Source organism: Theobroma umbraticum, unplaced genomic scaffold (assembly GCF_002168275.2).
Source record: "Theobroma umbraticum cultivar Fairchild unplaced genomic scaffold, ASM216827v3 scaffold_95.0, whole genome shotgun sequence".
NCBI classification, from domain to species: Eukaryota; Viridiplantae; Streptophyta; class Magnoliopsida; order Malvales; family Malvaceae; genus Theobroma; species Theobroma umbraticum.
Window position 1 is genome coordinate 11,927,617 of NW_018397257.1, and position 22,220 is coordinate 11,949,836.

At 38.9% G+C, this 22,220-nt stretch overlaps 4 protein-coding genes across 5 annotated transcripts; 1 reads left to right on the plus strand and 3 right to left on the minus strand.

Moving 5' to 3' along the window:
* Positions 1–2,288: 2,288 nt before the first annotated feature.
* On the plus strand, positions 2,289–4,086 carry LOC110412787 (methylesterase 17-like). Its single transcript, XM_021423408.1, has 4 exons — positions 2,289–2,605; positions 2,704–2,844; positions 3,510–3,644; positions 3,798–4,086. Exons 1-4 carry the CDS (start codon positions 2,375–2,377, stop codon positions 4,083–4,085), a joined length of 795 nt encoding a protein of 264 aa, XP_021279083.1. The 5' UTR covers positions 2,289–2,374; the 3' UTR covers position 4,086.
* Positions 4,087–9,294: 5,208 nt separating this feature from the next.
* On the minus strand, positions 9,295–10,458 carry LOC110412168 (pathogenesis-related genes transcriptional activator PTI6-like). Its single transcript, XM_021422645.2, is given in 3 exon segments — positions 9,295–9,762; positions 9,764–9,838; positions 9,840–10,458. Coding segments are annotated over 3 exon segments (813 nt in total). The 5' UTR covers positions 10,278–10,458; the 3' UTR covers positions 9,295–9,462.
* A 3,023-nt stretch (positions 10,459–13,481) lies between these two features.
* LOC110413030 (ubiquitin-conjugating enzyme E2-17 kDa) lies at positions 13,482–16,460 on the minus strand. Its single transcript, XM_021423748.2, has 5 exons — positions 16,086–16,460; positions 15,893–15,990; positions 15,470–15,597; positions 14,428–14,532; positions 13,482–13,853 (listed from the first exon to the last, which is right to left on the minus strand). Exons 2-5 carry the CDS (start codon positions 15,960–15,962, stop codon positions 13,710–13,712), a joined length of 447 nt encoding a protein of 148 aa, XP_021279423.1. The 5' UTR covers positions 15,963–15,990; positions 16,086–16,460; the 3' UTR covers positions 13,482–13,709.
* A 471-nt stretch (positions 16,461–16,931) lies between these two features.
* On the minus strand, positions 16,932–21,441 carry LOC110413029 (putative inactive receptor kinase At5g58300). Of its 2 annotated transcripts, XM_021423746.2 has the most exons (4): positions 20,973–21,441; positions 19,500–19,850; positions 17,977–19,329; positions 16,932–17,833 (listed from the first exon to the last, which is right to left on the minus strand). In XM_021423746.2, exons 3-4 carry the CDS (start codon positions 19,307–19,309, stop codon positions 17,205–17,207), a joined length of 1,962 nt encoding a protein of 653 aa, XP_021279421.1. In that variant the 5' UTR covers positions 19,310–19,329; positions 19,500–19,850; positions 20,973–21,441; the 3' UTR covers positions 16,932–17,204. The 2 variants fall into 2 exon arrangements, with proteins under 2 accessions (XP_021279421.1, XP_021279420.1); XM_021423745.2 differs by lacking the exon at positions 19,500–19,850 and having other exon boundaries at positions 20,973–21,440.
* Between the last annotated feature and the right edge of the window lie 779 nt (positions 21,442–22,220).

Genomic DNA, 22,220 nt, shown 5'->3' on the forward strand with positions numbered 1-22,220 from the left:
TTTCAAGCACTAATTTATATTTTTCATCCCAAGGTGTATAGTGCTTGGTTCCCGTAATGTATAAAGTGAGGTTGAACAAAAGTTCTTAATAGACTCATAACATCTATATGTTGAAGTACTATAATTACAAGGTACTTCCAATGGGGGTTATCTATATAAGTGGAAATGTGACCGCTTCTAGGAGCTAAAGGCTTAACTTTGATAGCACTCATGAATGGATGCAAAACACAAGGCTATATAATGTGTTGGCAAAACTAGATACAAAGTGAGCAAGGAAGCTTGTGTGTGTTTAGTCGCCCAACTAGTCAAATGAAGAATCAATTGTTCAATACTTGGTCAACCACTTAATTCAAATTAGAACCAACCACACTCACTAAGTAAAGGTTCAAATATACGGGATACCTTCATTTATGCACAAGTTTCCCAATGTTGTAGGTATTTGAAAATTTTGAAAATGGTGGGGGATTGGTGGTGTATTTTAAAAATCAAAGGTTATGTCACATGATGAAAAGTTATCTTAGCTCAAATGTTATGTCACATAAAATGACATAATGTGTCTATTGGATTATAAACAGGTTTTTATGTGAATAATTATGTCTGTTAGTAAAATGATATCCAAAAGTTATGATACATAATGAAAAGATACCATAACTCAAAAGTTATATATGAAAAGTTATTGTTTCAAATTATAACTTAAAGGTTATAATTTATGGAATGAATAGTTATCTTTTCATAAGATGATTATTGAAACAATAACTTTATCTAAAAGTTGTGTTTGGCAAAATAAAAAGATGCATTTTAAACAAAATGGTGCTTTAATGAAAAAGTTATGTTCTTGAAGAAGAGACATTTACAAGCCTATATAAAAAGCTTATTGCCAACCATTTGACACATCAAAGCAAACACAAAACAAGAGCAAAAATATCAAGAGCAAAATAAGTGTTATGTTCTAATAACATAAGCTCTTAAGTTTCCATCAACTACAAAAGCTTTCAAATCCTTATAGTATACTTGCTGTAAAAAGTAAGTTCTAAGGCCAAATAACTTTACAAATCATTAGGTGTATTTAGCAATCTACTTTCGTAAAGTATAATATAAAATTAGACGTTAGTTTCATTGTATTTTTAAAATTATTCACATTATTCTTCTTTATTTATCAAATAGTGAAAGCGAAATAAATTTTAAAGATAATGTTTATTTAAAAGTTCACTTTGAAGTTAATTTTGTCATTTCTTTAAATACTATATAAGCCCCGTATGCACCAACAAACGCAAGAGAACAATGAATCTCTCACTCTACAACGCTTCCAATAATGTGTCCAAATTAAGAAACGAAAAATTGCTCTGCGGTACACGTCGACGATGGGAATCCAAAGACTTTGGCAGGATTTTGCTTGTTCTCTACCTTAGTGAAGGAAAGTGCGTCGTGGGTCCAACGCACTATGCATGGATTTGATACATGGAGTGGGACTTGGGACAAATATCTATGCCCGATGTAAAAGAGATAAGCCAATATTTGCAGAGACTTGTGGGTTTGGGTTGACAAAACCAAACAAAAATGTGTCCAGATCTAATAGGACCGAGAAGGGATCAATCCCTATCTCGATGAAACTTAAGTTTGGCTGCCATTTCTGCGTCATTTCGTCTTTCTTTAGCACACAAATCATCTGTCCATGGAAAACAGCAATTTTCTCTTAAATTTGGCCATTGTCCTTTTTTTTTTTTATTCGTTGCTCTATTTGCTCTTCTAATCGAGATGGATGGAAAATTATGTGATAAACATTAAGTTTATTAAGGTTCTGTTAGTAACGTCCTTAATAGTCTTCCTTTTCTAATCAATTAAAACTAATTTAATTTGTAGAATGTTCACGTGGAACACCCTTAACTCTCGATGATCTTTTAGTTGAGGCGGAAGTTTAAGGCTAAAATAACCGCTCTCTTCAGTTAAGGTACAACTAGGAGAGGAGCCCGATCCTCGATTCGCCCACCAGAAGACGCTTTCATTTTACTTTATACATGTGGCACATGCCTTCAGTAATTTGGGCCATGAAAGGGGAGCTGAGGGCCTGAAGGTCGTAACTTGTAATTGGCATTCCTATATATAGAGAATATAATATGGACTAGTAATGCTTTGAATTTAAGCCCATGTGCGCTTGTGTGTGCGCGACAAAACAGGATCTGATCCAATTGCCATGAATTAAGTTGGGTTGAGCTACATTGGTCCAAGCAAGATTATACACTACAAATAGAACAGTAGTTAGAAACTAGTCGCAAGCGGTGACGCTAGTTGCAAGCAGAGACGCAACTTAAAAGCGGTCAACCTTGCAAGATCTGCAAGGGCGAGTTAAGAAAGTGAGAGAGCTATCGATCGAGAGATGGGCGACACAGAGAAAAAGTTGCATTTCGTTATGGTGCATGGCTTCGGCCATGGAGCCTGGTGCTGGTTCAAAATCAGGAGTCTACTGGAAGCATCAGACTACAAGGTTACCTGTCTTGACCTTAAAGCTTCGGGTATCGATCCATCCGACCCCAATACCATCTTCACTTTCCAAGAGTATAATGAACCGCTTATTGACCTCTTGTCCAACTTACCGGAGAATGAAAACGTTAGCCACTAATCATTGAAAATTATAGAAGGATTTGCTAATTCTTTTGTGGAGGGTAGAGCTACCTGTTTACTTAAATATATAGCTTAATTTGGCAGGTGATATTGGTTGGACACAGTGCGGGAGGTCTGAGCTTAACGTATGCTATACACAGGTTTGCTAATAAAATTCATATGGCCATTTATGTTGCTGCTAATATGCTCAGGCGTGGGTTTGTCAGCGACCAAGATTATAAAGATGTAAGATTCACTCTCTCAACTTCTTTTGTGCAATGCATCTGTGATCAGTGATTCGTAGTTACTTATTCTAGAGCAAAACCTTTCTGTGACTATTGGATTTTAGACAATTAACAGTATCACTACTTTTTATTATATGTTCAACCTGAAATTGAATTAGTATTCATTTGATAGCAGTCAAAGCATCTCCTCGGTAAGCTGGATGCAATGCACCACATTGCATCGGCAACTATACTCTAAAGTCTACATCAGCATATTGATTTGTAAAATTTGTGTTATGGCATGTGCCGTCTCTGTCCTTTATCCTTTCTGTTTTTCATTTGTGTCTTGAGGTGTTTCTCTGTGTTCGCTAAATGATGAACCAGAAACAAAAAATAGGAGAATTGCACTGCCATCCTTGCTTGGTTTTTTGAACGAGTCAATATTGCTAATATAACATATATATATATATATATATATATGCGGTCCAGAGATTAATTAGATTAATTACCTGTAGCTACGATCGCAGTATAATCAATTAACATAACATTCTTGCCTGATTCTTTCTATGCATGTTCCCGCCCCTCCCCATTGTCATCCCTAATTACCTTCTAATAATCCTCATGATCCATAGTCATCTGTGTGCACACTAACCAACGGTAGTACATATGTTGTGCAAATGAGAGTAGGCAGATCCTGATTTATCCAAGTATGGCGATATAAATAAGACAGTATACGGACTGGGAGCTGATCAACCCCCAACCAGCACCGTAATCAAAGCGCAGTTTCAACGCAAAATTCTTTATCATTTGAGCTCTAAGGAGGTGAGCACTGGGTACTAAAACTTCCTAGCTAGCTAGCACAGGATTTATAATTAATTAAGTTCATAACACAAACGCACAAATTAATTATGCACTAGAACCAGTACTAGCTAGTATAATTGAGGGGGCCTTTAATTTGCACTGATCCATCATCAGGACTCGACTTTGGCCGCGATGCTGCTGCGACCAGGACCTTTGAGACCATTCCGAGGTGTTCACTTCACCGAGGGCCCTGAATCCGGAGCTGACAGTGTGCCGCGTGTCTTTATCAAGACAATGCACGATCGAGTTATAATGCAACACCAACAAGATGCAATGATCAGAAGGTGGCCGCCGGCTCAAGTGTTTGTTGTGGAGAGTGACCACAGCCCCTTTTTCTCAACGCCCTCTCATCTCTTTGCCTATCTACTTGAAGCTGTGACTTCCATCAACTGTGCTACTTAAATCAAAGGATTCATCTGGTGTTGGTGTATTAATTTGCCTTCTTGTTAATTAAGCTACTCAAGAATTAAACAACTAGTTCAAAAAATCAAAGGGTTTGTCTTTCCTTGGCTGCGAAATTAAGGCTAATCTATAACATATACACCACTAAAATTGAGTGAAGCAAGTACAAAATTGAGGCCTAATTGGATGACAGATTAGTCCAAAGAATCAGAGTTTTTGATAAGAAAAATGATGAGGAAAAGAGATAAACAAGTTTTTTATCAAAATCTTTAAATATATATATATATATATATATGTATGTATATATATTCATTTCAGTAATTCTGACTCAAGTCAGACGAAGCAGTGTATGGCTATATATCTTATGAGCCAAATGAATACAAGAAAAACCCAACAAAGTTGTACCTCTTAATTCTCGACATATTAATCCAAAAATTGATGGTTTCATTTTGTAAGCTACATATATGTAGTTGCTGTTTATTGATTTTCTATTTCCTCGTTCTCATCACAAGGTTATTCATATACCTCAGCATATACTCAACATAAAATTATATTCCTAATATCTACTATGTTCGCCTCTGTTTACTTTTGTCCAAAGTCGGAAACTCTCACTCCTATTAATTTACACCCCGCTCGAGGTGTATGAGGGCGTTAAACATTCTCTCACCTTTCACAAAATTTCTGCTAGGAAATTAAAGAGATGGAATACCGCAGGAGTTTGTGGTTATTAATGGGGATTCTTCTTCTGCTTCGCCATGCTGCAGCTCAGAGTCTGTTGTTCATCCCCTCCCTATCTTTGATCTAAACCAAAAACAACAATAAATATACAGCGTCTCATTTGTGTACTTATAAGTGATTGTTTCGTGCATTTCTCAACTCATGAATGCTAATTAATTAGGTATTGTATATGTCTAACGGATGTATGTATATGTGTTGGTGGGACTGGTTGCAGACAAGACGGACATACCAAAACATGTGAATTTGAGTCCATTTTGGGGTTGGATAAGTGCCGCGGAATGCTTGCTTGAATACCAGGTAATTAGTTCTTACCTTTTTTTCTTTCCTATGGTATAATTAACATGAAGGATTAAGATTAAAGCAGTGCTTGTAGATTTTAGTTTTCGTTTTTCTGGTTTGATGAAAATGCTTGTAGATTTGGTTTGTTATATATAGTAAATGACTGCAATTTGCACTTTTGGGTGCACAGAAATCTAGTGAATGCAAAGGGAAACAGGTACTAACGCTAACCGGAGTGATCAATGTGGACGTAAGTGAATTCAAAGACTATTGCAAGACCGACGGGTGCAGTCATCAGACCAAGGATGTGCTTGACTGTATTCATTCAGTAAAACGAGACTTCCGGTTTACCAACAAGGCCAATGTTGCGTTTGTCTATAATGCCATCACAAAAGGGTGTACAAACCTTGCAGGTACACTTGATTTCTCGAATCGAATCTCAATCTTATAATTAGCTGCTGCACTACTAATTGAAATCTCTAACAGCTATAACCAGTATAATGCTTGTAATTTTGGCTATCAATTCATTGACAGATATAAACACGACCGATTACCCAAGTAGCAGTGCAACAAAGTTGTACTCATCCAGCTGGAGTTTATGTCTATCAACGGTGGCGTTCATGATTCTCCTCACGAGCATGAACATCTGATCAAGCATGATTCATGCATCCCTCTACGCCTACCGGAGATGTTAATGACAAGATGACATCGCTTCAACAAAATAAATGCTCCACTTTATATAATATCTATATCATTGCTCTTAATTGTATATTTATAAAGTCAAATGAGTGCTGCTGCTAAACAAAACAGATGGATGCTAAACAAATGAAATCTATCTATGTACCAACATTATACAGCTACATCTACTTTGAATGCAATCTATATCACTCCAATCATCTGCTAAGAAGGACTATTTTAATTAAACAAGCATCTTTTAATTCCCGATCATTGTTACCTGAAATAAATTCAATAGTAATTTGGTAATTAACTAATCTGCATGCTGAGACTGGCATTTAGCCACAGATGATCAGAGAGCTAAATTAAACAAAAACATCGGACATTGAAAACGAAAGGCACAAAATAAAACACAAGAGAAACTCTTAAACATTCATATTGAGCATTTAAATGTTACTACTTACTAGGGGAAAAGAAGGCAAGGAAAAATGAAGTAAACCCGTTGAAAAATGCTTAGAAAAGTAGAAATGGAAGCAGAGATGTGAGCTTTTACTTTCAGCCAACTTGATGCGAGAGGTTTTAGACTAGTAGCCTGCCATCATTCTAACAAATCTAAATCAAGCCCTTATCAGAACATGGAATCTGAAAGACTGCCTGGCCCGAGAAATTTAGCAGCCCAACGTCAACGTTGTTTCAGAGATACAATCTGTTTTTTGGAGACTAGGGCCACTCCAACATCAGCTGCGACAACAGACCGTCAACTGGCCACACACAGTTCCTTTCTGGGCCAAACTTTGGCTATATTCAAGTGTATATTTGACAAATAGAAAAACTTAATTCAAAGTCATTGCTCAGTGAGACACAAGGGATGCAATCGTCTGGAAATTGGAAAATTATGTGTTTTCTTTTTCTTGATGATAATTTCAACAAAATAACCTTGGTCCATGGACTGGTCAAGTCAAACTTAAAACCCTGCTCCCACTCCTTTTCCATCCACCAACTTTTGGGCTTTAAATGGATTTTTAGAACCTGGGTTCCTTAAAGTTAACGTTGAAATTTAGACTCTGAGTTGCCTGCACATGTGGAAATTTGTCAAGAAAAGTAAGAGGAAGATACAAGTATAGTATTGGTCATTGTATCTTTCAGAAAAAAAGTATCGGTCATTGTAACTAGTGATTAAGATAGCGAACTCAATTTCCAAATTTCTATAGTATATCATAGCAATTAACTAATTTGATTTTTTGCCGTGGATTGTGGGTTTATTTATTTTGACTGAATCTTTTTGTTATTATATAATATATATATATATATATATATATATATATAAAGAAGAAGAAGAACTTTGACAAATTAATGGGCTCCTGTTGTCCTGAAACTTTGCTTCTTCTTAGGTGTAGTTGAATTTTTCAAAGGCCAATAATGGAAGCGGAGTTTGGTCAACTTAGGACAGTCGAATGATTTTAAGGCAAGGGAACAAATTTATGAGAAACAGGATTGGCCAGCCTTATTCTACCACGTCTCTCTGAAACTATTTCTTTCCTGAGTTTTGGACAAACAGCAGAGCCTACTTTCTGCATACAAACATATATACTTACTTTTTACTCTTCGAATCTATTTGCTCCAAGTTGGGACCTGCCTAGTGCCTTGCCTTGTATTCACATATGAAGAGTGGTTAGGGATACCAAAGTCAATGGATAATTTGGGGAGAAATTAATTAACAAAAGTAATTAAGCTCAGCTTGGAAGTTTTTAGAGATATAGCAGATGTTAGTACGTACAGTTAGAAACAGTAGGAGAAGATGATTGGATGAAGATTGGTCATGCGTCAGCTTTTCCCAATACTAAAATCCAATGGAATGGGGATATTCAGAAGGAGAAGGTTTTGATTAATAAATTAATGGAGTGGATAGTGGGAGGCGGCTGTGGTTATATTTGTATAGCTAGTGCCGGTGGTGATGGCCAGATTTTGGCTTTTGAAACTTTCGTATCTGTTTGGTCACCAACCTTGGGGCCCCTGGGGATCTCAATTCAGTCTTCACCATTTGATTGTTTAACAACTTGATCATGGTTAACCACATTGCCGATTGTTCCAAATTTCTTTGACGATAGCAAAACAAGACTCCGCATTTTAACCCTTGTACCTGCAAACGGGCAAACACTCAGGTTTTCTTTTGCAGCCGCCGGTGAACACCTTCGTTGCATTTGTATTTTCCTTTGTCAATTCCAATCCCATCATCAAATTGTGCACAAGGTGAGTGAATCTGACCCATCACGGTGGGCCCTTCATTAATATGAACCACAAGCAGTGAGCCTTGGGTGTCTGGCCCCCACCCAAAAATCTATCTTCTGCTGCTTACCCTTACCATGTGGCTCGTTAGCCTAGTATTTCTTCAAAGAAAGATGCATCCGCCGTCGAGTTTAGCTTAAATCAGTCCGATGCGCAGCTAAGTAAAGTTGTACTGCTATGTTTTACGGATGCTCAAAAGATCTGGGGTCGATGCTCCATGAGTCCATTTTTTAGTAACACAAGAATATATATATATATATATAAAGAAGTAACACATAGGCGGAAGGTTTGGAAACATTACAACTATCAGCTATGTGAGACTCAAACCAGGGCACCCCATGCATGTATGTAACCATTTCAAGTTATATCCAAATCCTGGCACCCTCTCCACATTTTCAAATTGAAGTCTGTTTCATCAGAACATATCATCCATTGAATATAAACAAGTTAAAAGGCATTAATTATTCAAAAAAAAAAGTAATAATTAGAAATCAGTCGAGAGCTTATCTCTCCAATCATCATTACAAACTGGTATTTGTGAAGAGAAGGCATATCGGAAAAAGGCGAAAAGGAGAGCAAAGTTGAAATAGCGTGGAGCCCAACATATCCGACAGAGGCGAAGCTCATGGCATTGGGAATAGACGTGGCGTGTAAGCCTGTGAAGCCAAGCCATGGAGGGAGAGTGAGGGTGGCTACTTTTCCAACACATGTCCAACGTTTGAATTTTCCAACAATGCGTCGTCCACTACAAAAAATGTCTCTGTCGCTGTCGCTCTACAGGTATATAGTAACAGTAACTGTTATGGTAGGCGATTGAGCCAATGGCTAGCAGAAGAAGAAGAAGATTCATTCAACTAGGAAACCACCAGAAGCACCACTATCATTGCTTTTCAACGCTTGGCGTGACATCCAAGCAACTCTTTAACATCTCCAATCATCGCAATCACCATTGGTTAGAATTTTCAACGTAACACTAGAAACAGCTACTAGTATTTTTATACTAACGATGCAATAAACATGATATAAATACTTAAAAAACAAAAAAAAAAGGTTTCAGACTTCAACACGAGACAAAATCGCCGTATATTTTGCCAAAATCGGCTAAACTCGCTCTAATTACACTCCATCGTTTGAACATCCAATCCAACAAACAACATGGGGGCAGTTTTAGAAATCCTAATGCTAAAGGGCGGACCAATCACACTCACCCGCCACATAGCAACAAACCTGGCACCATGGCCATACGTATCAACAAAATTTTCTCCACTGAGCAAGATACGAATACTTCTACGAAAAAGAAACTCTTTTTCTTTTTTTCTTTTCTTTTGCCAAAAAATTACTTCTCCTTTAATAACAGTAATAGTATAATTACTATTATTATTAGTATGAGAAAATGCTGCTAATCTCCGACCAAGAAATCGTCAACGTTGAAGTCGGAGAATTCTTCTTCCTTGGCAAAAATGCTATCCGACAAGGAGAGATCCGTGGAATAGGAGGGAACATCAATCTGGAAGCCAAAAGCGTCGACGTCGAAGTACCCCAAGCCGTCGAAGGGCGTCAATTCTTCGCACCGGAGAACCGACGTGGAGAGAGAGAGAGATGAACACGGCGAGGAGTCCAAGCTGTCGCCTTGTCTTTGGTCAACGGCGGCTTTCTTTTCCGTCGAAACGGGGTTAGGGAAGTTGGTGAGGGCGTTAGGAACCCTTGAGCAAGAGGGCAGCTTTATCGTAGACGGTGGCAGCTTCCTCAGGGGTGTCAAAAGTGCCAAGCCAGACCTCGTTTGCGCTGGGTGGGGTCTCGGATCTCGGCAGCCCAGCGTCCCCAGGGCCTCTGCCGGACTCCTCTGAACTTTTTACGGCGAGTGACGTCAGATTGCGGGGATGGTCTTTCTCTTTTCGTGCTTGGTTGTTGCTTGACTAATGACTTACTAGTAGTACTAGTAGAGGCTGATGACGATGCGGATAGTGGTTGAAAGTTGATCTCTTTGACGTGCCTTTTCACTCTCCTTACGGTGTTTAAGCGTCTTCTAGTTGGCGTTGGTTGGTCATGTTCTTCGTCACTAGAAGAATCGGTGGCATCTGCGTCGGTAAGGATGATTCTGAGAAGCTTTTGAGGGATATTTCTGGTTGGTTGCGGAGGAGCTTTGTTGGTGGTGATGACATGCTCTGTGAATTTGACCATGTCGGAGAACGAGTACTGAGTCTGCGGGCTCATCACGGGGTGGCGCCTCAACTATTTAGGCCAAGGCTGCAGCAAGCTAAGTGATCATGGTGTGGATCGGAACAGTAACATAGATCGCAATTCCCAAACTCAAGCTTGATGAAGAGTGAAGAGCATCGTGTGGAAGTACATGGATGGAAATAAGAGAAATTCTACATAGAGCTGCTGCCCCTGCCCCTGCGCCTGTTCTAGACTCTAGAGTGGAGAGTAAAAGATACCGCTAGCTAAGACAGAAGGCGCATGCTCTGCTTTTTGTTTATGTAGTAGAGTAGAAGTAGGAGTAATATTGGACACAACTAAACCACAGCAGCAGGGTGAGCGGAGGGTAGGGAGCTGGGGTTTTGGCGGGAATAACACATACACAACCACTTAGCTATCGGAGAGTCGGGATGGCTGAGAAAATTGAAGAGAGAAAATAATTACGTTGATATCTTTTTCTTGTTAATAATTTAAAGTAGAGGAAAAGAGAGGCGAAGGAAAGAGCCAGGAAACGAGAAGAAGAAAAGGGGGTATATATAGTGCACGTTGACGTTGGAGTGAGGGTGAATAAATTTGTTTACTCCTTCTCGTGGGGGTGTGGGTCCCTGTCGAAACACTGAATCCAGCTGCCTCACTCTGTTGACGTGTCAAAACTCTCGTTTTCCGAGCAGAATTAATTAATTTATAATTTAAGTAAAACTAGTCCGTACTAGTACCGCTGGCTACTGCTAAATTCTAAAGCATCTTCTCCTTGTGATTGTATGGAAGCCGAAGCTTGTAAACAATGATGCAGATAGACAATGGGCGCTGGATTGTATGGAAGCCAAAAGTGGTTACTACAACTTGTTTCTCTGTTTGAATTGCTAATTTTACTTTTACAGTAAGTTGAGTTCAAACTAGTTGAAACCAAACTCCATATACCATATTGTTTGAAGGAATTGCTTATGGATCTTAATTTGTCCTTCTCTTTTTAGTTCCCACTCCCCAGGTTGGTTGGTGGTCCGTTGAGTGGTCAAACTTGAAACACCACAACCACAAACTTGATGTTAGATTTTCAAAGCAGCGGGAAATGTGGTTCAATCAATGACTTTTCTAACACACGAAGCACTCCATCCATCTATGCTTTGCTCTTTGAATCATGTCTCAGAAAAGCCACCTAAGCTTGGGGCTGAATGGGTTTTCGGACAATCTCGTCCACGTGGTTTGGGATGCGTGATACATTACTCCATTGCCTCCTGCATCCCACAACTCGCCTGCGTCGACTCCACCGCCCACTCGATTGCCCGTATTAGTATTAGTAATGGCCGTTTCAACTCTCAGGCTCAGCACAAGCACGGCACTGCACTGGGGGCTCAAGCTCATCATTGACTAGAAGAACCCACCTGTTTTGGCTGCAGCCGAATGATTGCCATCCCTGTAATCATCAAATTATTAATTAGGAGTACAAAATTTTGGACTTGAAGCTTATAAAGAAACAAGCACTACTTTCCCAGTCAGTGGTAAAATTATGGGTCAGATGAGATTCCAAAAAGCATAGATAGAGAAAATGGAAACATTAATTAAACAATCTATATATATTTAGCATTTAGCTGCCTCAGAGTTGAAAGAGTCCAACCTTTTTATTTTTAGAGGAACAGGATTATGACAAAAATTCCTTTTTACTACACAACTACAGATTCCCTGCATGCAGAATAACACCCCCTCCTTGTCATGTTTCTGTTGCTGAGGACCTTCTCTAATACTATAATCTGGTTCTCATTAGAACGCTTTAAAAAGAAGAATCTGAGCAGAAAACAACATACCCATACATACATATAATAAACACACATGTGTCTGTCTATATATTAAGTTTCCAAATTGAAACAAAATACATTTTATAATTAATGGGCAAATATGTGCAATGTTAACCAATAATTAATTATATATCATTACATTATATAGTATAACAAAGCAAAGAATCCGGCTTAAATACAATACAAGTATTAAAATGTTGGAAAAGGTGTAGCGGTAGGTGGTTTTTGTCTTGAAGAAGAAGCAAAGTTAACGAGTTGCAATGAGTCAGCATGTGAAGTATCATCCAAAGGAGCGGCGCAGGTGACCCCCTTTTTGCTTGACAACCAAGCGATTGATTTCCCATATGCTATTTCTTTTTTGCTTAGCCTTTTCTCATTAATGGGGCTCCTTGGAGGGTGCGGTCGATCATTATATCTTGACTATGCATTTCAGGAATTGATTAATGTATAAAGATTCACTCTCTTACGCTTAGGGTATAATAATGCCTTCCTTTTCAACCTAAATCAGTAAGATCGAAACCAGGGTACAAGGCAGCAGAGCAGGGCAGAGGCATGCATAAAACGCCATTACTATGTTAAAAGCATCGTTATCCCTCCCTTTCAAGCCAGAGCAATTGAAGGCTTTTCCTTCTCAATGATGTATCAGAGTTTCAACATCAGCGATGCCATGTTTTCCATGATTTATGTTTACTGCCCAGACAATGATCCTTGCATGGTATTGTACTGTATTGAGCTGATCAATTTTAAGCTTGAAAGGGAATAAACCCGTGCTTGCAACAGCAACACCTCCAAAACTGTCGAGACACTCATCAATCCTTTAAGTGAACAATTGAAGAGTTAAGTGACACGATGTCGGTTTCAGTTTTTAACCACAAGGGCCAGAGTCAGGGCCAGGCCACCCATTCCTTTCCAGCAATACGCTTGGAAACCTCATTGCCAAATCAGCTGAAAGCTTCTGCTGTTTCAATAATTCCTGCGGTTTCAACATCTCCTACGCCATGTTTTTCATGCTCCATTATCCTCACTGCTACGTAACGAAACATCGCATTTCTGTTCAATCATCTTCGCCACGTTCTCCCTGCTCTTCAGCAATTTGAACCTCAAGATTCACAATCGTACCAGATTAGGTAAGCCCAGACTCCCACTCCGAGCTTACAAGCAGCAGAGCTTCCCAAGGGAGTAAAGGGGCAGGGGATATTGAATCAATGGATGATTCTTTCTTTTTGGTGACAGAACATCAAAATTTTATATTCTATAATTATAAGTTTTGAACAAATTATATTTAACCCGTTGAATGAATTTAATAATCCGACCACTTCCAGGACCACCTATCTCAACGTCAAAAGAAGATTGTTGGCTAAGGCATTATTTCAATCATACCACATAATTAAGTACTTAAAATGAGATTGGTAAGCAGACCATTCACTTCAACAACAACACAGCAACATTACATTACAGTTTCCCCTATAATGTCCTTGAATAAATATTCACAAAATGATGATAAATTCCTTTAACTTTTTTGATTTCCCAACCAAAAACCATAGTGAGACATATCATTTTAACATAGTTTTTCCTCCACCTAAATGAACCTACAACCAGAATTCCCATTTTTTTTGGGGCGGGGGGAGGGGCATTGGTGGGGGATTTATCGCCTTCAACCCATTGCATACTTCTGAGTCCAGCTGCGAGCGGTTGCCTCATACTTGGCCCTGTCAGACTTGTACATATGAGCAATTTCAGGAACCAGTGGATCATCTGGGTTTGGGTCCGTTAACAGGGAACAAATAGATAACAGCACCTACAGCACATGATAGAGTTGATAAGACAGAAGCACTAGAACCTACTTTGCACCAAACATTTTTAAGGCTTAGATTACAGGGCTACATCAGTGTACAAAACCACATCAAATAATAAAAGCCAGCACTATGATTGTATTTATGTGCTGAAGTTTCACTCTCATTACCCTAGCTTTATCAGCACATAAGCGTACCAAGACATTACCCTCAACAACCAAGAGATGATCGACACATCTGCACTTCAATCCCAATCTAAGAAACTCATGAACCATGCATAGAATTACACCACCAACCAAAAAATACAAGCCATGTAGAAAAGTTGAAATTATGGATTATAAAGAACAAAGCAGTCTAGTGTTTTTCATTTGCAACAGTTCCAAAAAAGGATGATTATAAAGATTTTGGATTGAAATGTGTCAAGCAACTTCATTGCAACTCTACTTAGCTCGAATAAAAAGCTAGTCATCCTGTACAGACTAATAATGATTAAATCTGCTGGATCTTCAATTTCATGAAAAACTAATAGCTGATCAATGAAAAACAAAGACGAAGGAGAGGCAAACAACTAAAACAAACCTTGGAAATGGTTAGTGCAGGGCTCCATTGTTCTTTAAGAATATCCAAGCATATGCTTCCATTGCTATTAATGTTTGGGTGGAACACCTTAGTCCTAAATGCAACCTGAAATACATAAAAAGATATAATCCAGCTAACTCCACATCTCTAATGGCAAGGAACACAATATTTCTCAAGTCTTAATTACAATTTGGTAACAATTGCAACTTAAAAAATAAAAGTTAAAATAAATACATACATAAATGTTTGAATGTGTGTTTGTCTATGCACAGTGTCTATGTTTGCAATTTACAGGCCTCCTTCTTCACCATAAACTTAAGACCATCTTCTTCCTCCCTCATCTCATCCAGTTTCCTCCCTCCCTACCAACAATAACACTGCTTTTCTAATCTAGCAGGGAAACCACAAGCCAAAGAATTCTATATCCCCAAAAAGGTGTTGCTAATTGCTATAAGGTCTGTGATGAGGAGAGCTAATGAGAAAAGTTGCAATCAACATGCATGTCCACATCAATCCTACTAGAGCAGAGCACTACATAAAGAGATGAATGCCATACCATGTCATTCTTGTTAATTTATTCATTATTAAACTAGAAAATATTTGATGCTCATGTGATCACATTTGCCATTCCCACCATTCAATAACATATGAGACAGTTTATGTAGCCATAATCAACATGAAGAATTGCACTAGATTTCACAACTATCCCAACTCATATTTTCAATTATATAGAGATAGAAAATTAGTTTGGGACATCCCAAAATGGAAAAATAAAATAAAATTGTTTACGACCTGGAGGCAGTAACGTACTCCTTGAAGTCATGAGTTGGTTTCTAAAGCAACTCTAGCTAAAATCAAGTCAGAGATCTAACTAAGAGTGGCTCACTAAAGAAGGTTCTTGCGTCGCATAATTCCTCTCTCTCTCTTACTAGGTTTTGAGGATGATGTTATCATGAGGCTTCCAGAGTTTTGGCATAGATGTAAGGCAAGGAAGATATATATTACAATAGATACGAGGTTGCAGTACCCAGAGGAAAAGTACCTTAGGGGGCTTAAATGGGTAATCAGGTGGGAAATGAATGGAGACTAGAAAGACTCCTCCGGCGTATGGGCTATCAGCAGGCCCCATAATTGTTGCTTGCCAATGAAACATGTCTTCAGCTACAGGGCCTGCATTGAATGAAAATGAAGAGTGAAAAGCAGTTATCTTCGAGAAAAAGATTGGGAAATAACAAAATCAGTCAAAATAAAATCTTTCAGAGCTGGGTTGCATAGAGGCCAAATCTTAATGCAACTCAACACAAAAATAATTTAGCCAAAGAGCTGGAAGCCAGTGGAAGGAAGGAAGGAAAGAATAAAACTTGGAAGAAATTAAGTATACATAAAAAAAAGGAACATCCTTCTGTAAATCAAGAACCAAAACCAGAACCAGAAAAACAAAACGAAAGAAAGAAGAGGGAGAAACCAGCACTGCAGGAGGTTGGAGGGTCCTTCTGTAAATCCTTGAGCTCTTTGAGGATCCTCTTCGAAGCCATCAAATTCAGGAATCGAACAATCAATCACCTGATTCACCATCAGATCCCCACTAAATTATTAGTATTATCTAAAACAAAAAACAAATAAAAGGGAAATAATAGGAGAGAAGAGAAACAGCTTACCAATCACCCAAATCTGAAGAAAAGCTGAAGATTTTACAAGAGCAGCCAATTGATGAGAAAACAGAAAAAGGACAATCAAAGGCCAATGATAGAGCAGAGCAGAGCAGAGCAGGGCAGACCGGCGAAATGGAGAAAAAGGGTGGGTTCAGGGTTGCTTGCTTCTAGAATTTTCTGTCATTCAATATTTTTGCGTAAGATTAACGTCCATGCGATGCCTTTTCATTTCTTTTAGTATTATTTTAATGACTTGAAAACAAGCAAGCCTATGCCTATCCACTCTTCCTGGTCCTTTTTCCTTGATTTTGCACTCTCATCCTTTATCTTTTGCCTTCTTTCCAATTTGCCTCGTTTGGCTTTCCATTTGACTGATTCTTTCCCCCTTCTTTTGTCACCACTGCTAGTCTCCGTCTGCCACCCTAACCATTACCCTTTCCATTTATAATTTCAACTTCTTTAGCTCAGTTCCCTCCATATTGGCATTGCACCCAAATTTTTTACACTTTCTTTCTGGCCTTCCATTGCAATATAACATGCTGAAGTGCCTTGTCGTGTTCCTGTCACTTTGAAGAATGATGATACAGGATTTTTCTTTTCTTTTATTCTCGTTTTATTGCATGCTCTCATTACCCTTCAACAAAATCTGATTCTTTTCAAGTAACTACTACTAATACTGCTACTTAATTTCACCTACATGATGATATTGATGCCCTTTGTAGAACAAACTAACAATGACCCAAAAGGAAAAATACTTATTAATGGAGCTACTTGTCTATTCCTGGACTAGTAACAAGCTAACCTACAAAATACAAACTTTTCCTCGAGCCGGTAAGGAAGAGACAAGTAAGAAATATTGAAAGGAATACAGAAAGTTCTTTCATTGAAGTAAATGTAAATCATATTGCTGAAAATGAATATTACAATAAATCAGGAAAAGGAAATCCCACCTAATTAAAGTGAGAATTCATAACAGTAAATCCCCTCAGAAAAATTGCACAACAACACCGACTTTAAGTTTGAGAAGCCATGCATGCAAGGTCAGATAATGGCTGGGAAAACCTTACTAGGCAATGTTTACAAAAAACATGTTCCTAAAAACACAATGCAGCAGCGTATGGACAATCACGGGGTCTGCACATTTGAATCTTTGGACTTGTTCTCTTCAGAAGATGGCCGGTTCTCTGAGTCTGATTGCCGGACTTCCTCAATCATTTTAACAACTTCATCCATATTAGGTCGCATGTCTGGCACCTTTGCCACACATGCCATCCCAATTTGTAACATCTGCACCATTTCTTCTTCAATGTTCTGGAACCTCATCAACTCAACATCAAAGACCTCAGCTGTCCATTCCTCCCTGACAACAGATTGAACCCACCTAGGAAGATCAACCATGTCATCCCGTCCAGGTGATTGGAGTGGAGCTTTCCCAGTCAGCATCTCAAGAAGCAGGACACCAAAGCTGTACACATCTGATTTATGAGTATGCTTACGGCTTTCAATCACCTCAGGAGCACGATACCCTGCTGTTCGAGATGGAGTTACAGGGACATTCATAAGAGGGGTCAAACCCAAATCAGAGATGCACCCGTCAAGATCTTGATTGAGGAGAACATTTGAGGACTTGACATTTCCATGAGTAAATTTTGGACCACCCATAGAATGAACGTGGGCAATTCCTCTGGCAGCTCCAAGGGAGATTTTTACTCTGGATTCCCAGTCTAATGGGGTTCTTCCACCTCCCCTGTTTCCTGTCGTCAAAATGCATGAAATATTACATGCTTAATTTCCAAAAACTTATTGTAGAAATTGTTTGAAAGTGATATTAGAGGGCAAGTGGGGGAGAGAGGAATTACAAGGAAAGCAAAGAAACATGAGGAGAAGAATATAGTACCATGCAAAAGTGTGGACAAGCTGCCGCCTGGGATATAGTCATAAACTAACAGCTTCTCATCCTTGGAGTAATAATAAGCACGGAGTGGGACAACATTTGGGTGCTGCCCGACCCTTCCTATAATCTCCATCTGCTGCTCAAAATCCTTCTTCCCCACTACCACTTCCTTCAACCTTTTGACTACCACTGTTGTGGATTCCTCCAGGACAGCCTTGTATGCTGTGCCATAACTACCCTTTCCCAGAACTTCAGCTGAAGCCCTTAACAAATCCTCAAGGTCAAAATTATAAGAACATCCTTCAAAGAAAACCAACTTGTTTTTCTCAGGTTCTTGCACCCCACTTCCAAACTCCTCTTTTGGCTTCTCACTCCTGCCACCACCCGAAGCCTTCCCTTTTAATACACCACTTCCTCCATTATCCTTTTTCTTCAGACAGCAGCATAAGATAATTAAAGCTAAAAGAAACAGCACTACAGACCCTCCGACTGCAATGGCAATGATAACTCCCAAACTCAGTTTCTTTTTGGAGCTTTGCTTTTGAGGAAACGTCGGAGGGGGTGGAGAATAAGCAGGAGATGGTGATGGAGGGAGTGAGCAGGCTTGTAAAGGCAGTCCACACAATAGTGAGTTTCCTACAAAGGATGAATTAGGGAATCTTTGAAGGGGCAATGGGATCGGACCACTAAGCTGGTTGTAGCTTAAATTCAAATGCTTGAGCCTAGTAAGGTTGAGATTAGGTATTGGTCCAGAAAGGTTGTTGTTCTGAAGGTTCAATCCAGTAAGTAGTGTCAAATTTTGTATTGTTTTTGGAATTTTGCCTGTAAAGGAATTGAATGAAAGATCCAATACATTAAGTTTGAGGGAAAAGGAAACAGGAAGATCACCAGATAAATTATTATGTTGAAGGTAGAGGTATTGGAGAGATGGAAGGGTGATGATATCTGAAGGAAGATCACCATTCAAGCGATTAGATCGAAGGCTGAGAGTCCTGAGGGCACCTAATTTACCAAGGGTGTTGGATGGGATATTGCCTATGAGTCCAACCCCGGGGAGCCTGAGGGCAAGCACGCTAGAATTATCTTGAGTGCACTTGACACCAATCCAGGATGTGCATATAGGGTTGGTTAAGTTCCAGTTAAGGTTTCGACGGTGGGGGACAGCAGCAGCAAAGTCAAGAAGGGCTTCCTTATCTGAGTTTAGATCAGCAATTGTTAGAGGAAGAAAAATGCCTATAATGACAAGGGAAGAAAACACTGAAGTCAGGCAGAACTTCATGGGGCGTTGTTTGGTGCAGGGAATATGGTAATGATTATGATGATGAAAATGTAGCATCTGCACTCCTTGCTGATTTCCTGTTTCAAACAAAAGACCAGAGAACACATTAGGAAGCCAGCTTAATGAAGGACTAGAAACCAACGTTTATAGGAAAAAGAATGCAATGCTACACCATTCCGTTGCAAGCATGAAAAGTACAAAATAAAAGAGGGTGACATAACTCAAACACAGAAACAATCTGACGTACCTAGTGCAAAGAAAAAATGAAATGGAAAAGGCTCTGTCAGAACCTATTAATTAACTGGTACCAACCAACACATCCCGAAGGTCATTGAAATTTATGCTCATGTGCAAAAAGGACTTGATTCAGCATAAAGTCAGAAGTTTCTATAATTCCAACTAGATTCAATTTATCCTTTTAGAAGGAAGGGGAAACATATTCAATAAGAATGTAGTCTGACATTCTCTTCCATGACCCGTTGCTGTTTTATACATTTTGAAACGAGGGGGAAACATATCCACTAAGAAAGTACTTTGACATTCTTCTCTTTGAGGGTCTGCAGTTGCTGAAATTCTAACCAGCATCACTGATAATTTTCTGAAAGGAAGGGGAAACATATCCAATAAGAAAGTTCTTTGACATTCTTCCCTATGCGGCACCATAAAACTGAATAGGAAACATATAACTTTTAAAAGAAATGGAAAACACATCCAATAAGAAAGTACATTGACATGCTCTGATTCCAAAGGGCACTGGTTTTGACATCCAGTGGGCATTTGAATAATGACCGTGACCGTGGGCACTGAGTTCAGAGTTTAATCGAACTATAAAAAAAAAAAGGAAAACCAACCTATTCCATAAAAAAATTCTTGTTCAATTGCTGCTCATGAGAAAAATGGGTCTTTGATAATAAAAGCGGTATCTCATTTTTTGTAGGAAAGAGTGTTTCATTTTTCATTTTTCAAGTAAGAAGGATATCTTACAAGTTAGAAGGAATAAAGTTGAGAGATAAGAGTATCACATTTCAAGGGTCCCTAGACAAGGAAAATACTTGGAATAAAAAATCTGTGTTATCATCTAGCTTGGTAAAGTGCCTGGAAGGATAGTAAAATATTGAATGCAATTCAAAGGTAAAGCAAAAAGGGGTCTTAAAAACAACAAAAAGGTGACAGGGATAGCAACATGAGTGCTTTTCCATTAAAGAGCACCAAGGGAAGAATATACTTGAGAAAAAGAAATAAAAGCTACACTCTTTTAGAATTAGAAATAAAGGAGGATTTTTTTCCGTAAGATTTTGGAGCTTCTCTGTTCCAACTTTCAAGCTTCAAGAGGCAATTTTTTTTTTTTAATAACAAACAGGAAAAATTCAAATATTAGACAGGTTGTAGTAGGGTCGTTGAACCACCTTAGCTGCTTAGTACATTGCGCAAGAGAAAAAAGGTGGAAAAGATGAAGACGAAATCCACATTTGCGGAGAAGCAAAAGTAAAGTGTTGTTTGACAAAAAATGAAAACTTCGAGAGCATAGAAGAAACAAGCAAATTGTTGAATCACCTATCCATTCACCAAAGAAATAAACATGATAGGAATTGATGTCAAAACCTGAAACACTTCCCAGATCTACGAGCTCTATTATTGGAAGCAAATCAATGCTGAGAGTAAATTAACTTAAAAATTATCAAAACAAAGTGGATTTAAGAAAAAGAACAAGGAATGGAACCTGGGAAAACAGCATCCAAACCCGATAGAGAGTGGCGTGAGGATTGAGGTACCAAGAGTTGGGTGGAAGTGACAGTCAAGCTTGAAAGGAAAGGGCCTCAGCAGTGAGCCGCATTTGCAAAAGGAAAATGCCGGGCTTCTTCAGATCCGGAATTCGGTGAAACTGAAATGAGCAGCTAACCTCCAACACAAAGTGACACTGAAACTGAAACTGAAGCAGCTACATCTGTTACGAATAATGTCGCAAGTCATTGAAACACGAGACTGCATTTAAGAGTTGAAAAGAGAAGCGATTTTTGGTCTTTGGGCTCCAAAAATACAGAGTAAGTAGGACTTGGCTGGAGGAAAATGGATTGAAAGTGAAAACAACCCTTTATTTGTTTATTTGTGTTTGTATAAAAACTGAAGAGCGGAGAGAGAGAGACTGAGGCGGAGCCAGTGAGCTCAAGGATACCTTGTTAACCCAAACAGAGGCGTATTATACTTATGGTTAAGTTTCCCACACAATTCAGTCCTTATGTTGCCCCATTATTACAACTTTACCATTTCAGTTTTTCATTTTTTATCTTCGGCATTTCCGTTTGACTGACGGGACTTACTTATCCGGTTTTAAGCATTAACTCTCTGCCGCAGCTACTGTTTCTTCTGGTTTTCTGCACTATAAACATTAATTCTAGTCATTGAAAAATCGAGTGATCAGTTAATTAGTCATCTATCTGCTCTCTCCCTCTCCCTCTCCCTCTCCCTCTCCCTCATGGGTAGAAAATAAATTTAGGGTGTCATATTCCCAGTCCCTCAAGGAGCCATCAGGGCTTATCTTCTTTTTCCCTTGCTGGGAAGGAATTGAAGTGGGATGGTGGGAACCCGTAGCCACAGGTCAAGGGATAAAACGATACTACTACTAGTACATAACTACAAACTATATCTTTGACAATGCTAACCATCCATAAATGAACTCAATAAATATGATGCCAGCTGCTTCATTAATTGTTAAGCCTGTCTCTAAGACAACATTCTCCCATTAAGAGGATATGTAATTGCCTTTGTCAACTGTAGTTTCTCATATATATTCAGGGATTGTAGAATTACGAAAGCAACAACATGTGAACGCTGATCAGCCCTGGTAGAAGATTCATGCGGGCAGGTGATAGAGTACTTGATCAGGGATACCTGAGCATTTACTTCGAGACGAGGAGCCTCAAGGACCGATCTTGATCCAACCACCCTCACCTTATTTTATTTCCTTCCC

Coding starts and splice junctions, on each gene's coding strand:
- LOC110413030 (XM_021423748.2), bottom strand. CDS start 15,962: ATGGCTTCGAAGAGGATCCTCAAAGAGCTCAAGGATTTACAGAAGGAC. Junction 15,598..15,892: donor TCCAACCTCCTGCAGTGCTG/GTTTCTCCCTCT, acceptor CATTCAATGCAG/GCCCTGTAGCTGAAGACATG. Junction 13,854..14,427: donor CTGCACTAACCATTTCCAAG/GTTTGTTTTAGT, acceptor CATGTGCTGTAG/GTGCTGTTATCTATTTGTTC.
- LOC110412787 (XM_021423408.1), top strand. CDS start 2,375: ATGGGCGACACAGAGAAAAAGTTGCATTTCGTTATGGTGCATGGCTTC. Junction 2,606..2,703: donor ACTTACCGGAGAATGAAAAC/GTTAGCCACTAA, acceptor TTAATTTGGCAG/GTGATATTGGTTGGACACAG. Junction 3,645..3,797: donor ATCATTTGAGCTCTAAGGAG/GTGAGCACTGGG, acceptor ATCCATCATCAG/GACTCGACTTTGGCCGCGAT.
- LOC110413029 (XM_021423746.2), bottom strand. CDS start 19,309: ATGCTACATTTTCATCATCATAATCATTACCATATTCCCTGCACCAAA. Junction 17,834..17,976: donor CTTGTCCACACTTTTGCATG/GTACTATATTCT, acceptor TTTTGACGACAG/GAAACAGGGGAGGTGGAAGA.